At 39.4% G+C, this 16,645-nt stretch overlaps 1 protein-coding gene across 2 annotated transcripts in view; it reads left to right on the forward strand.

Annotated features, from left to right (window-relative positions):
- Nucleotides 1–16,645, forward strand: part of LOC107377757 (E3 ubiquitin-protein ligase TRIM9) — a 64,059-nt gene that overhangs the window by 30,721 nt on the left and 16,693 nt on the right. For both annotated transcript variants that reach the window (XM_015947582.3, XM_015947583.3), the window contains exons 2-3: nucleotides 9,626–9,721; nucleotides 12,435–12,557. In XM_015947582.3, the coding sequence (XP_015803068.1) occupies nucleotides 9,626–9,721; nucleotides 12,435–12,557 (219 nt within the window). The remainder of the gene's footprint in view (nucleotides 1–9,625; nucleotides 9,722–12,434; nucleotides 12,558–16,645) is intronic.

Consider the following 16,645-nt stretch of genomic DNA (forward strand, 5'->3'; position numbering starts at 1 on the left):
AAAGATAGAGCAGCAATAGGAACATCTCGGGATTGACTGAGCCACATCAGATGTAGTAGGAGTCTAACATTGTCTGTCGATGTTCTATTTTTCATAAACCCAACTTGATTAGGATGTATGATATTTGGTAATACTTGTTGTAAACGTGTCGCCAGTATCTTTGTAAGAATTTTGCAGTCAAGGTTGAGCAAACTAATGGGTCTATAACTTGAAGGGTCAGTTGGATCTTTACCTGGTTTGGGGATTAGTGATATCACCGCTTCGTTAAAAGTTGGTGCTACACAGCCCTTAACAAACATTTCCTGGTATACCTCACGGAGTATTGGTGCAACAATATCTGCAAAGGTCTTATAGTACTCCACAGGAAGTCCATCATAACCTGGTGACTTTCCATTTTTCATGGAGGCAATCGCCTTCCTAATTTCGGCCTCAGTTATAGGCAAATCTAGTCCCTCTGTTTCATGACTTTTAAGCCTGGGCAGACCTACATTCAGAAGGAACCGTTCTATATTCTCTTTTGGCTTATCCACCGAGATTGAAGATGTGTACAATTTTTCGTAATATTGCTGGAAGATATTATTTATGCCTTTAGCTGTGTAAATTTCTTCATCCCCCTGTTTTATAACTGGGATGGCATTACTATTATTTTTTTCTTTTAGTTGTCTAGCCAACAATTTCCCCATTTTCTCCCCTCCTTCATAATAACTTGTTTTTAGCCTATACAAAGCATATTCTGCTTTCTTGTTATATATGCTGTGTAGGGAGTATTTAAGTTTACATAATTCCTGAAGTTTACTATCAGAAATGCCTTCTGACAGTTCTAGTTCTTTTCTTTTTATTTCCTCCTCTAATTCCTTAATCTTGTTAATACTCTCTTTTTTCTTTCTAGCTGCATGTGCTATAAATTTTCCTCTGATGTATGCCTTTGAGGCCTCCCATACTGTGGTTATTTCTGCAGTACTACCTATATTGATTTCAAAAAATACTTTCAAGTCCTCCTCCACTGCCTTTCTAAAAGATAAGTCTGACAGTAATCCAATGTTTAGTCTCCATCTTCCCCTTCGTTCAACCTTCTGGCTCGCCAAAAACAGTAGTTCCACAGGTGCATGATCTGTAATAGATATTGGTTGTATATTGCAATTTGCTATTTTATCTACCAGGGAATTGCTAAGTAAGAAAAAATCTATCCTTGAAAATGTTTTATGACAATGTGAAAAGAAGGTGAAATCCTTTGTATTTGGGTTAATCAGTCTCCATATATCTATTAGTCCCATATCTCTACTCAGCATTTGTAAGGCTTGTCTTTCCTTATTCATGAGGGGAGGCCTGAAAACACTTCTGTCCAAAACTGGGTCCATAACCTCATTAAAATCCCCCGCCAGGACTATTTCACCTTCAGTACTGCCCAGTATTTTATTCACCTCATGGAAGAAGATTGGATCTCCCTTGTTGGGTGCATATATGTTGCACAGTACTAACCGGACTCCTTCTATTACTGCTTCCACACATATAATTCGGCCCTCTGTATCTTTACTTTGCTTTCGTAAAATGAAGCTCACATTTTTGTGGACCAGGATCATAACCCCATTACATTTACTTGAAAATGAGCTGTGAAATAGATGTCCCACCCATCCCACCTTGAATTTCCCTACTTCAAGCTCCCGCATGTGAGTCTCCTGTATAAAGACAATATCTGTGTGGTTATTCTTCAAGAATGTTACAACTTTTTTCCTCTTAATTGGGCTACTGCATCCATTTATGTTCCAAGAAATCAACTTCAATTGTCTGTCAGACATGTAAACTTTTAAATGCTACAGCTGTCTTCAGCTCCTTACAGAAAATAATCCCGTTTCCAACATCTACATTAACAAAATTATACCAGCCTTCTTCTGAACCCACAGAACATAGAACAACCCAGACCGTGCGCATAAAAAGACAAACAAAGAAAAAAAAAGAAGACAAAACAAAAAATGTCCGGCTGCTCCTAGACAACCAGTGTCCATGTGGTAACCACCACATGGTGTTGAAAAACCATGTGAAAAAAAAGAAAATAAACCTCGTTATGGTCCGCGGGATTAACGCCGTTCCCATGGTAACCGTCCAATGAGCCGGGAAGCTCTTCGTCATCCCGCACAGCTCTTATTAGTTCAACCAGAACGCAAAGTTTTTGAAGTAAACAGCTCACCTTCCTCTGAAGTTCACATCACCTCCTTCACCGCTCCTTTATTATCTCCTCCGCTGATTCCACAGTGTTGCAGCTCACGTTTTTTCCTTTCCATCTGAAGTGCAGCGTCGCCGGGAAAGCCAGAGTGTATCTAATATCCAGGTCTTGCAGCTTACGCTTTACCGAGGTGAAGGCCTTCCGTCTCTCCGCCAGCTCCTTCGACATGTCCGGGAACACAGAGAGGCGGCATCCCTCCCAAACAATCCCTCGCTTCTCCTTGGCCGCGCCGATCACCTTGTCCCGCGCCGACTGCCTCAAGAAGCGGATCAGTACCGGCCTCGGGGTTGCCCTTCATTCGGCATTGACGCCATCTGTCTGTGCACCCGCTCCATCTCAAACTCCTCACTCATCTGCACGCCGAGGCCCTCAGCCAGGATCTTCCGCACGCATTCATGCAGCGTTCCGTTAGTTCCGAAGGTCTCTCTTAGTCCCACCAGTCTCACATTATTTTGCCTGCTGTGGTTCTCGAGGGCTTGTATCCGGTTCCACATCTTCTCCATTTGTTTGTTCCCACTTTCCTTATCTTTCTGAAGCCGTTCTGACGTCTCCTCCAGCTGCGTAATTCGCGCTTCGACCTCACGAGCCTCTCCTGCATTGCTGTCACCGTCGTAGTCAGCTCGGCAGTAGCCTGTTTAATAGACACGACATCTGTCGCAACATTCTGGAGCATTTCACTCATTTTCGATATTTCTGCAAAAAGTTTTTCCAGGCTGACTGTCGCAGTCGTGGGTACTGGGTTTTCTCCCGTATCGCTGTCGTCTTCGTGGACCTGGCCTTTCCGGGTACATGCTCGTGACGAGCTTTTAAAATATTTCGACAACGTCGACATGGCTTTTTAATCTTTTCAGACTAAATATCAAACGTACGCAGACTCAGTACTCCCAAGGAACAATATTCAACAAGTGTAGTTGCGTTTTTCAGCTAAAATTCTGTTAGTAGCATGTGCGGGGAAGAGAGCTCCCTAGCTTGCGGCCATCTTGGAAGCTGCACCCGCGTGACTCACACACACACACTCAGTGCACGTGTTTGTAATTTTACAACAATTCGTAAACGCTTCACCCTTTTTCACCTTGCTTTCTACAGAAAACAGATTCTTAGCCATAAGTGGGTCACAGGTTTTGTGTGTTTTCAGTCCAGGAACAACAAATCAGAGGCAAAGATGTTGAAAAAGGGCAGCCAGAGGAGGAGACAGAGGTTACAGGATGTAGATCAGACTAGAACCAGAATAATGGCTCAAATTAAACGACAAAATTAAACAAAAGCAATTAAACGTTTCTAAATCTGCTGCTTCTACTTCTTTGTCTTTCTCCACAAAGCATGCTGGGATTGATCCCAGCTCCACGTCGCTCTGGCAGGGAGCCATTGGAGGAAGGAAAATCGATGAATGAATAAAACATGTTGACAGTTAGTGAATGAATGAAGAGGCTGACGGGTTTGTAGGTGGAAGTCGCTCCGAACTTTGACCTTATGAGAAACGCTGCAGTTAAATATATGCAGGAGCAGACTGGATAGGCAGGAGGGAGGAGAAGTGCCAGACCTGGCCCACATCCATCTTCTCCTTGTTAGCATCTTGGCATGCAAAACACACACACACACACACACACACACACACACACACACACACACACACACACACACACACACACACACACACACACACACACACACACACACACACACACACACACACTACAGGCCAGATGGCATGGTGACAAGGGGATGGGTTGATTTGTGAACTGACGTTCAAATGTCCCTCCTCTGGACAACAGAGGTGGGCTGGAATAAGACGTGTATGTGTGTGTGTGTGTGTGTGTGTGTGTGTGTGTTTTACTCTGGGGGTGGAGAAATCCTGTGTAGATGAGGGTATTAAGCAGAGGCAGATTTAATTTCAGACGAAAGCACAAGAATGAATGATTTTTCTTTTCTTTTCTTTTCTTATCTTTTTTTTTTTTTTTTTTTACAAAATCACAAATTAAACATAATTCATTCATCAGTTTACTGGATGTAGCTCAGTTTAGATTCTCTGATTTTATTTCCAAAGTGAAAGGAAAAATCAGGGAGGGAACATGATAAATCACACATGTACATGATGATGGCTGAAGTGTTGTCTTTATCCAGACCAGGATTTACTCTAGGCTGTGACTAAAGCCTGCAAAAAGACAGCATTTTATCAATAGATCTTGTGTAAAATTTCATTGTTTTCCTGTTTATAAGAAAGAACGATTAATGTCTGGGCCTAATTTCTCTTTTGTAATGATGCATTGACTCCCAAACAGCTAAATGTTGCATTTTAAACAGAATTTCACCAATTGAATAGCTTTTACTTGAAAAGAAAGAGTAAGACCTGAAGTCGTAGTCTAACATATCTGCAATTTAGTCATTTTTAAATTCTCTTCTGAGACCTTTATACACCAAAAAAGCAAAAAAAGCAAAATTTTCTCTGAATTCAGTTCAAAGGTATGGAGCACTGAAAACCAATTTTTTAATGATTATTTATGATTAGAATGGGTCACTGTCCTACACCTATCTCCTGCATTAGCTTCTGATAGAAAATAGACAGTGAAACTCTAGGATTAGAAAAGCCTGACGGTGTGATATCACACCATCACTAAACATTCATGGACTCACCCAACTAGACCCACGATGGGGAAGGCTGTTGTTGGTTTAGCGCCCAGGAAACAGAAGCAAACGTCGTGGCTTGTAGAAGCTAACCGTTAGCATTAGCAACTTCACCACATGGCAGAAGCTCCTCCAGACTTGAGTTATTTGTGGAGATAAAACATCAGTGTTGCAAGTCTGTGATAGAGTCATGTTGCTGTCATCCAATCAGAGGAGAGATGTCCAAATAAGACTCCAAAACCTGTGGTCTGAAACTCAGCTGTGACTGCTAGTTCCTGGAAATGGTGCACTGATATATTGTTCCCCCTTGAGTACAACTTACAAGGCATTCATTCCTACTAGAGACCACTGCAAATGTAATAAGTGAACTACACCTTTAATAGCTTATATTTTGGGATGTTTCATATAAATCTAGATGAGCCTTCAGAACACAAACGATGTGTGCATTCTTAACAAAAACTACAAAAACAAAAGTAAATGAAGTCTCAGATGACTATTGTTGTTTCAGCAGCAAAATATCAGGCCAAAGTTATCAATGATGTGTCATAATCTTTGCTCCTTGTGATGAAAACCGATTTACAGAACGTTCCCCTCCTCATATCTGTCTGGTGAATCTCTCTCTCTCTCATGTGTGGTCCAGGGAAAGCAGGAAGCAGGTGGAGCTGATTCATTACAGCCTGCCATGTGTGCAACAGTGTGTGTCTCCTTTGTCCTGTCCTTTTTAATCTACCAGTGATGGATGAGCATATACACACACTCAAACACGCTCACACACACACAGACACTAAACCTCTTTACACCTGACTCCTAATGCATGTATTACTTGTTTTCTTTTGTTTTAAGCAGTTTTTTCAAGATTATCCAAACAATAATTGATTAAATGCTGATGTTGTAGTTTCAGCCAAAACTCTTATTATTATTGTATTTTTCTATCATAATAAAATGTAATTATTCTGTAATTCTAGATTGATAATAGTCAGTAATTAGTTAAATTATAAAAAAACATTATATTCTCATTATTATTTGATGTATTAGGTCTTAAAGGGTTAAATACACTTAATCATATTTGACAAATTTTCATGTGTGGTTTATGTTCATGTAATTATGTTCCTGTCTCAAACGTGAGCATATCTGTCTGAGGTGTGTTTTTGCATAGCAAAGCTACCCTCTCTGGTGAGGGTAACTCTGAAGAGCCTTTTTTTCCCTCCCCCTGACTCTATCCTCATATAAACCCTATTGATCTATGTATCTTGGCTTGGACAATCCTCTACCGTGCACCATCTTGCCACAGGAGTCCCCCAGGGCTCTGTACTAAGACCTCTTCTCTTTGCCACATACACCACCTCACTGGGTGAGATCATTCGATCACATGGCTTCTCCTACCACTGCTATTCAGACGACACTCAGCTCTATCTGTCATTTCCACCAGACGACCACACTGTCCCTGCACAAATATTAAACTGTCTCTCTGACATATCAAAATGGATGAAATCCCACCATCTCCAACTCAACCTCTCTAAAACTGAACTACTTGTCATCCCAGCAAAACCATCCATACAGCACAATATCTCAATCCAAAATGACTTCCTATCTCTGGCTCCTTCAAAGGATCCTGTTTCCCCCAGCGAGAGCAGCCATCTATGGCGCTCAGCCACTGTAGCCACAGGTGGGAGGGAGATCTTGGGAGAAGCGCAGAGCACATTGACTCCTGAATGACCAATTTATCAAATCCATGGTTAAAAATAGGGTTTTTCAGAAGAAATGCAGAGAAGAGCTCTGTGGGCAGACAGGACAAAGAGCCTTGGGAAAAAAGATAAGGGAGCAAAAAGAGAAGCGTCTGTACTCTGCAAGTGCCAGGAAGAAATGACAAAGGCAGTTCGAAATCTGGGTGTTGTGACTGATGAACACCTGACCTTTAAAGATCATGTTACCTCTGTTGCTCGTTCATGCCGCTTTGCACTGTATAACATACGAAAGATCAGACCATACCTAACGCAACATGCCACCCAGCTCCTGGTGCAATCTACTGTAATCTCCCCCCTCAATTACTGCAATGCCCTTCTAACTGGTCTTCCAGGCTGCACTGTGAGACCTCTTCAAATGGTCCAGAACGTAGCAGCGCGTCTGGTCTTCAATCAGCCAAAAAGAGCACATGTCACCCCTCTGTTCATTGAGCTCCACTGGCTACCGCTAGCTGCACGCATCAAATTCAAATTGCTAACACTAGCATACAAAGTCCGAGATGGTACGCCTCCCATCTACCTGAATCCTCTTGCAAAGGCTTACGTCTCGGCCCGGCCGCTCCGGTCATCACAGGATCGTTGGCTAGCAGTGCCTACACCACGCTCAGGACAATCCAGACTTCTTCTCATGCATCGTTCCACAAATGTGGAATGACCTTCCAAGCACTACCAGAACAGGGGCTTCCTTTTCAATTTTCAAGAAACTCCTGAAGACCCTGCTCTTCAGAGAGCATCTTCTAAACTAGCACCCTCCCTGCACCCGTCTCCCCCTCTACCGTCCACTCCTTTGTTCCCTCCTCTCCATGATTGATGTCAATTTGTTGTTATTGTTGTTGTTAGCCTCAAGGGCAACATGCCGATTATCACTTGAAAGTCGCTTTGGACAAAAGCGTCTGCTAAATACATAAACATAAACAAATTACGGTAGCGAGACTCGGGTTGCGAATGACCACAGTCTCCAATTCTTGTCATGTGTCTATGTATGTATGTCTGATCTCAGAAATGTGTGTACTGAAACTCTAATTTCCCTCTGGGATTAATAAAGTATTATTGAATTGAATTGAATTATGTGATAGAAGTTGTGTTTTTATGGATCTGATGACAAACGGCCCCCTGATGCCCTTCAGTTTAATCAATACCACTCTGTGCTGTACGTTTTGTCAGCAGGTTCTCAGTTGGATCACTTTTTGTCTACTTTGCTATTTTTAAAATGACTTTTACTTTGAAACCGTTTTATTTGGAGACAGTAAAACAGACACAATAAAACAGCATTTAGTGTATCGGAAAAACACTGAAACAAATCACAGACCATTTTTAAGTTGAGAACTGCTGTGAAATAAGTTGCATTAATTGTCTTTCACAAATGGCTGGTGAAGTATATTTAAACAGAAATATATATATTTTTAATTTTAAGGTAAAGTCTGTGAAATATTTATCAGGTATACAGTAAGGACCTCACGTGCACGTGTATCCCATAAAGTGGGATGGGTCTTAAAAAACAGAAAAAAGTCAGCTGACTAGCTAGCAGCATCACTAATTAACTAATGGTTAACTTCTTATGTTTAAACTAACCCTTGCTCACAAAAACCATATGGATGCGCTATACAGTAATAAATACATATATTTTGTTTTTTAAACCTTTATAATTTTGCTGTACGTGTAACGTTTTCTGAATCACTCCGCCGTCTGTGCGCTGCGCGGCAGATCAGGCGGAGTGATACAGCAATGATGAAGCAGCGGTACATATTTAGCAATTAGCTTTGTAATTCTGATGTTCTTTTAAACAAACAGCCATGGACGCAATGTTGGGGGGGGGGCGGGGGGACGGGGGGGGGGGGGGGCAGGAGGGGACCCCGCCCCCCCGTGTCCCCCCCACTTCTAAAGTGAAAATTACATCCATGCAAACAGCCTAATCTAAACAGCCTGAGTAGACATTTAAAACATGCGACGTATCTTTCTAATGACTTGGTAAATTGTTTTTTCAGGAAGTTGTTATAAAAACCGGATTTTAGCTGCTATTAGCGGTTTTGCTAGCCACCTTTTCAGTCCGCCATGATTCACGTCACTTTCAGGTAGGATTCTTCCTTCAAATTAACTGACCAAAAGCAGCAGGACTCGCAGTAAAGATTCAAGTGTGATGATTAGCCCGTGTTTTTCGTTCTCACTGGTAACGAGTGTGATAAATATGAAGCTTTTTGCAATCAATTAGTGAGATTCTGTATAATTTAATTAGTCATCATTCCTTTATTTTTGCTACCCTAAAGGAAAATTTGAAACAGACTTTCAGTCTTTTCATGGATTTTCATCTGTGATGATAATGATCTGATGGACGTGGTGTGGGTAATTCATTTTATTTAGACACACAACAGAGTTGAGTTTTGGAAGGAGTTCCTGGAGAATTTGCTTTAGGCCAGGATTAGTAGTAATCTGAGCCTCCATGGAGAACAGCCAGATTACATAAACAATATCTTAGAAAAAGCCTCCGAGCATCACTGGTTTATCTCAGAATCAGACCAGCTTTAATTCAGCCTTATTATAGATTATTATGATGTTTTTAACCCTTTGGTGCATAATGGTCACTACAGTGGACAGGTACTCAAAATTGTTATTTATGTGTTTTTGCTATTAAGCACAGCTGTTGAAGACTTTATTGCATTTGAGCCCCTCCATTTGGACTTCAGTAAGCCAAGCCAACATATTTCATGCTCAGAATGCACGCTGTCCACTGAGGTGGACATGTAATAAATTATTTGTAAATTATAAAATTTTACAAATAATGTTTGTTGAAATTTGTTTCATTCACACCTAAAGACAAATGAAAACAAAAGTTTAAAAAATCATGGTTGAAGATTTCATAATTCATGCATCAAAGGGTTAAATGGAGTTAGTTTGAATAAAAGCTGTTTATTTGTTTTGAGTCAATATCGACATATTTTTATGAATTTAACACACATTTTTCTTTTTATTTAATATTTTATTCACATGAATATTTTGTTGTCTTTGGTATATTTTACTTGATGTTTTGCCTTTTTCTCTGCAGTGCCAGCTCTCACAGGCTCTAAATGGCGTCTCGGACAAAGCCAAAGAAGCTAAGGAGTTTCTGGTTCAGCTGAAGAACATGTTGCAGCAGATACAGGTAATAACACCCACCCTCACTGTAAAATACACGGATACTGAACCCTTTGATGCAGCTGTGGGTTACATAATGATAATGTGACCTGTTTCATTTTGTACGGTTTACTTGTCAGATTTAACATACAAGCTAAATAGTTGGTCTTGAGTCCTGGTTTTTCTTTTAATTTGACAATAAAAATGTCAGTGAGTGTTGAAAGTAGTTGCAGATGGGAAGAATGGTCACCAGATTAGCAGAGCATAGGACTAGCACATTTTAGATAAGAAACAGTTTTTTTTATTATTTGACTGCAATCTATTGATATGATGGGAAAAAGACAGCTTATTATCCATCAAATACTCAGAAAGGTCTGTGCGGTATGGCACAAATTTTCCTATCACGTTTTATGTAATAAATAATATTGGTTTCATGTTTTTTTTCTTATACAAAACTCCAGGTGTTGCCAATAAAACATGCAAACACTGAGCAGCGTTTTCCTCACATTACATTTTTTGTAATTTGTAATTTGAATTGCTTTTATTTTCGATTTATTCACCATATTTAACTTTCTCTTGTACCATGTTCAGCGCCTTGGGCTTCCCGATAGGGTTGCGGAAGGCGCTTTATAAATAAAGCTTTGATTGGCCCAAAGTTATTTCTGTTATATATAAATGATATTTACACAACTTCAAAATTATTTAAATTTATTATGTTTGCTGATGATACAAATATTTTGTGTTCAGCAGAAGATATACAGCAACTTATACTAAAGGTCCAGAATGAATTGAGTGAGCTTTAGAATTGGTTTGATAAAAACAAACTGTCGTTAAATGTCAGCAAAACAAAGTTTATGTTATTTGGAAATAAAAGAAGTAGTAAAGAAATCTATTTGACTGTTAATGAAATAGCCATTGAAAGAGTGTATGAAATTAAGTTTTTGGGGATATTGATTGATCATAAGCTCTGTTGGAAGCCATACATACAATATGTGTGTTCTAAATTAGCCAGAAGCATTGGGATAATAAATAAAACAAGATATTCTCTACCACAGAAAGCACTACACACACTTTATTGTACTATGATTCTACCATACTTATCATATTGTGTCGAAGTATGGGGCAATACTTATAAATCTAATTTATTAAAGATTTGTGTTCTCCAAAAAAGAGTGGTAAGGATAATTATAAATTCTGGATATAGAGATCATACAACTCCATTATTCTATAATTCCAGATTACTCAATTTTTTTGACTCAATTCAATTTAAAACTGTCCTTGTACCGTATAGGGCCATGATGGGTGTACTGCCGTGTAATTTGCAAAGGATGTTTAAAACTCATGAAGAGGGTTATGAATTGAGAGGCGTTAAAAACTTCATTTTTCCATTATACCGAACAACTATGAAAAGTATGTGTGTATCTGTATGTGGTATCAAACTGTGGAACAAACTTGATGTGACTTTAAAATTATGTAAAAACATTAGATCATTTAAAATGTTGTATAAACAACTTATAATTGACTCATACATAAATAGCAAGTGATAAAAATGGTAATTGGCTTCAAATGGAATATTTTGTTTTTGTTGTTTATTGGTTTTGTTTTCTTTTTCTGTAGATTCATGTGAACAATTGTTTTGTAACTGTCTTTTTATGTAGCAACTAGCAAGGTGAAGATAGAACGACCTGCATAAAGAAAAGTTTTTTTCTTTCAAATTTGTTAATGTGAGCAAATGTGATTTATTAACTGAATTGGGGTTGGACTAGATAAGCTTTTGCTTCTTCCAGTTCCCTCTCAAATGGTTTTATGTTATTGTATGTTTTGTATTGTTTCATTCAACAGCATATGTTTATCGTATTCCTCATTTAAAAAAAAATAAAAAAAAATTTTTTGTATGCACCAGGAATATGGGGGAGTGCATATGCAATTTCATGTTTTCGATGGTTTGAGATAAATAAATAAATAAAAAATAAAATAATAAAAAAAATTGATTGAAATCAGAGTTCTAATATGACAAGGAAATCTTAAGTAGTGATAAATTGAGTCAAGCGATTGGGAACAGAAGTAGAGGTTGTGAAAATTGTGCCTCATTTTTGCTTTTTGACTTTTAGCAATCGAAAAAAACTGTAACAAACAGACATCATGATTTCCTTTAAGGAGTTTGAAATCCATGCTTTTCTTGCAGAAAGTGGGCTGCCTTTCTAGTCTGCATGTCCTGTAGGGATGCAGCTGATTTCTTAGGGTGCAAATTAAACCCAGAAGGAATTTCTTGAGGCTTATCTGCTGCTCTACTCTTCCTGTTGGGTTTTCCATGACCCTGACGCCCCAGACCCAAAGAGAAGTCCGTTCTCAGTCAGGACATGTTTGTGAATCAAAGCTCAGAAGCTCAACTGCAGCTGACAGAATTTTTATGTTTTATTTTAAGACCGTGTGTGTGGGGGTACGACAGCTGTTCTAACAGCTAGAAAAAGAAAATATTATGAATGGTTGGCTTGTGTGTGCAACCTTCTGAAGTAATTAGCGCCGTATCCTCATGTTTGTGCAGCTGAGGTGAAAAAGTAGAACAAAATGTGGTGAATAAATGTACATCCTAGCTACAAAATAAAAGCATCTCTGAGCTGGTGAATGAATTTAAATTCACTCACAGATCTATTTTAGTCTCCATGTTTCCTCCTCACTCAAACACGCAGAAATGCAGTCGTTTAGTTGCATTTTTTTTATTTGTGACTATTTAACTGCAGGAAAGCGGCGTGGAGTTTGAAGCTTGCCTTGTGGCACAGTGTGACTCTCTGATCGAGGCGCTGACGAGACAAAAGGCCAAAATGCTCACAAAGGTCACCAAGGAGAAGGAATACAAACTGAAGGTGAGACATTCCTGTTCACTAGTTTGAATGGAGCATTACGGATTGTGTTTATCTTGTATTAAAGGTCATTTTAATTCTGAGGATGTGTTTATAAAATTTGTGAAACACTGAAAAAACAATTTTTAATTATTGTTTCTGATTACAATGAGTCACACTGAGTTTTCATGCAGGCTGAACATGAAAATAGTCTCCTACACCTATCTCCTGCATTAGCTTCTGATAGAAAACAGACGGTGAAACTCTAGGATTAGAAAAGCCTGACAGATCTACGTCACACTGTCTCTTAACATTCATGGACTCACCCATCTTTATTCATGACGGGGAAGGCTGCTGTTTCTTTAGCGCCTAGGAAACAGCAGAGAACGTCTTGACCAGTAGAAGCCAACTGTTAGCATTAGCAACTCCACCACACAGCAGAACTCCTCCGAGCTTGTGTTGCAGAGCAAACAGAGTCAATGGTGGAGCCGCGTTGCTGTTTTCCAATCAGAGGTCAGATGTCCACATATCAGGAAATAAGCCGTCTGAAACTAAGCTGTGATATGGCTCACTTGTAGTTCCTGGAAAAGGTGCACCAGTTTCCCCCCCCCAGAGAACGACTTACAAAGCATTCATTACTGGAGACCACTGCGAATGTAATGATTCAGCACCTTTAGAAAGAAAATCACAAGTAAAACAAACAGACTCAAGATAAATAAGCCAAATGAACCTTTGTTCCAGTTCTGTCAACATCCAGAATGGAGACCGAGATTATTCAAGTAAAATTTCCTTTCATTATTTAACCTAACTGCTTTTGCTCATGAAGCTGTTTATTTACTGTTAACAACTGAAAAGCAAGTAAATGTATGAAACTTATTTTTAATTTTGAAAGCATTCACGCTTCTCCGGGATTTCATTCCTCACATGAACACAAACCAACTTTAAAATTCATAATTCCTTCATTTTCTTCCTTTTTTCTTTTACTGCATTTTGTAAAAACTCATTTATTTAGTATTTTTATTGTCACTCTGGATAAAGACCCCACCAGTCTCACTGTGACCTATTAGAACAGATCAACATTTTTCAGATTATCTTTCATCACGGTGCTTCAGTGTTGTCACCAGCTGTTTCCTTGAGAACCTCCTGCACCTTCACCACGTTCCTCATGCCAACAACAAAGATCTGCATCCTGGAAGACCACTGTGGCCAGTTCTGCCTTCAAATACTGAAAACCCAAGCCTCTGTGGTGGGCGTGCTCACGATCGTGAAGCTTCTAATGTGAAATTAGATTTATCAAGTGTACTTTTCTGGGATTACAGAGAGAAATAGTCTCAGAGCCTAGTGAGATTTAATGCTTTTATCCGTAAACCCACTTCCTAAGTGTCAGCGTATCACATGGACGCACGCCCAGACTTAACGTGCCTGCCGACCGACTGACCGTCTGGCTAACAGCGGCGGGATGAGGAAAGGGAGAGTGTTTGGACAGAAGCCCCGAGGACAGCTGCAGCCCTTTTCTGGAGGCTATGAACTGAGATTTATTTAGATGGCGAAGAGCCCTGGGCCGTGAGGAGACCAGGAGGTGGATGGCACGAACCTCTATGTGTGTAAAGAAGTGACTAAATCATTCCATGTGATCACGCACAATTATTCTGGGGACAAACACCAAAGAGTTAGTTTATATTTTAAGATTTAGGGATTATTCTTCCATTAGATTAACAGCAGACTTCCTGATTGATTTGTCACGTTTTAAAAACATTTCCCAACATTTTATTTTCCACCTCAACGTCAGCGAAGTCCTCTCATAGCGAAGGCAAAACAAAATCAGAGTTGGCACTTTTACCTTTAGGCAAACTCGGTGTATTTAAAAACTCTTGTTTTGACTCTATTTAAAGAGTTTCTACAGAGATTCGTTTGGTTCGGTGCAAATCTGCCTTGACACATTTCTTCATGCTGGTTTGAGCTTTATTTTCGCTGAACAACTCAGGCGTTCACTTGGAGTGAAGGACCGAAACGCAGGAGGAAGTGGAGGAAATATAATTGCATTTTAAAACAAAACAATAAAACAGTGGCTTTGCAAGGAGGGGTGTCCAAAATCATTATGTCATCATAACGGTACTTTTGGGACACTCAGAGCAAATCGGACCAGAATAACGCAACAGCTAAAGTTGAGAGAAAGAGTTTTTTTTATTGCAAACTGAAGCAGATATTTAATATTCTTAATTTCTCTGCTCTGACTGGGTTACTCTTCGCTCTCGTAGCTTTGTGTTGCTTTGACCCACATATCAGAATAGAGTCGGAACACATTTCATAACGTTGATTAAAAATTCTGGTACACACACATTTAATAATTACATTACCCCTGTAGCTGCCCAACTTGGAATTACGACTGAAGATGCAGAGTTTCAACTGACGCAACTTTGTTCTCTCCTTCTTTCCACCTTCGACCATATGACCCCGTAAAAACTACAAAAAATGTGTCAATAAATGCTATTAGTTTTACATTTTAGCCTTTAAACTCGATTAAATGAAGAAATTATAACATTACATATATCAGCCTTTAACCATGTATTTACAGTTGTCAAAATATGAAATGACCAACCTCTTTCTGCTTCTAAGGGGTGCTAATCTTGTTTAACCTTCTAACAGCTTCCTCCATACATGTCTCTTTCAGTCTCACCAGGTTACAAACAGCGACATGCATACACAAAGACAAGGAAGAAAAAACAAGAAACAGAACGAGTTGAACCACATCAAATAAACTCTTAAGTTACAACATACTGGTGAATAAAGTACCTTGGTTTACACGAACGCTTCACTTAAGTTTTACCATCTCCGAAGCCATGTCTGTTTCGTTTCACGGAGTACAGAGCGGGAAAAGTAGCACATCGAAAGGAAGTGCTGTGGTAACTGAGCGATGCTCTTCAAAATAAAGGCACAAGAGGAAGTAACTAGAAAAGGAAAATGAAGTGCTACGGAAATATGGGCTGTGCTCTTCAAAATAAAGCACAAAATGAAATTGCCTTCTTTTTTTTCATTTACAGCCCCGTGTCTTCTCTTTGCAGAGCCTATTATTACAGATGCAGCCGTTGTAATCATGCATCACTGAAATGTGACGTTCATATTTGTTGATGTGAGTTATGTAAGTGCAACTGAAAGAAAAGGCGTAAGTTCTTGCATCAAAAATGCGGATTGACGGAAAACAACGTCATCTCATGAGTTTGATGCTCTTTAATCTGATTTTGTAGCCACGGCTCTGAGCAGACATGCAGTTGAAAAATCTGTATTAATGATTCCCTTCAACAGGAAAAAGCAGATGCTTGTAAAGCCTAATCCCTTAAAAGCAGCACATTTACGACTTCCCTCTTTCAAAGAACGCACACAAATGCTGGTGTGATACATCTGCTTCTGTCAGTTTGACCCGTTTTTATAGGCATGAAACTATAAATGTAGAAATGCTATTTACCTCTTATTCAGAATAAAAAGGAAAGAAAAAAATCTGAGCAAAATCAACTGACTTTGTTGTTATTAGATAAATAACGCAAATCAGTGTGTGAATGTGTGTGTGTGAATGGATGAATGATACACTGTAGTGTAAAGCGCTTTGGAGTCCTTACTCTGAAAGGCGCTATACAAGTGCGGGTCATTTATCATGAATGAAATAAGAGTCAAGTCATTGCTGCAGAAACACAAAATGCATATTTAAGCTGTGTTGTGATAAAAAGTGACAACAAAAAAAAACAAAGACCAAAAGCATAATCTGATAAAAATTATGTCTCATTTTCACCCCTTTAATGGTCGAGCAGTTTCTTTTCTGACCATGTTTAAAGGAGCAATTTGTAGTAATTCCACAGTGAAATAATCAGAGGAGTGTCTCAATCATGTTGGAAGGAGGGCTGTATTGAAACAGATTCCATTTTCAGCTGACAAGCGGGCGGTCAGTTTTTCCCCTTTCAAAAGACTAAAGAGGGATGTGGTCTTTGTTATGCGTGAGCCTGCGAGGTTGCCGAGTCTGCGGCAAGCTAAACGCTGCAGCGCCGTCATTTGAAATGTATTTAATACTAGCTGGCAGAAACAACCACACTTCCTCTAATGTGGGAGCATATTACCTGAAT

Source organism: Nothobranchius furzeri, chromosome 2 (assembly GCF_043380555.1).
Source record: "Nothobranchius furzeri strain GRZ-AD chromosome 2, NfurGRZ-RIMD1, whole genome shotgun sequence".
Taxonomy (NCBI): Eukaryota; Metazoa; Chordata; class Actinopteri; order Cyprinodontiformes; family Nothobranchiidae; genus Nothobranchius; species Nothobranchius furzeri.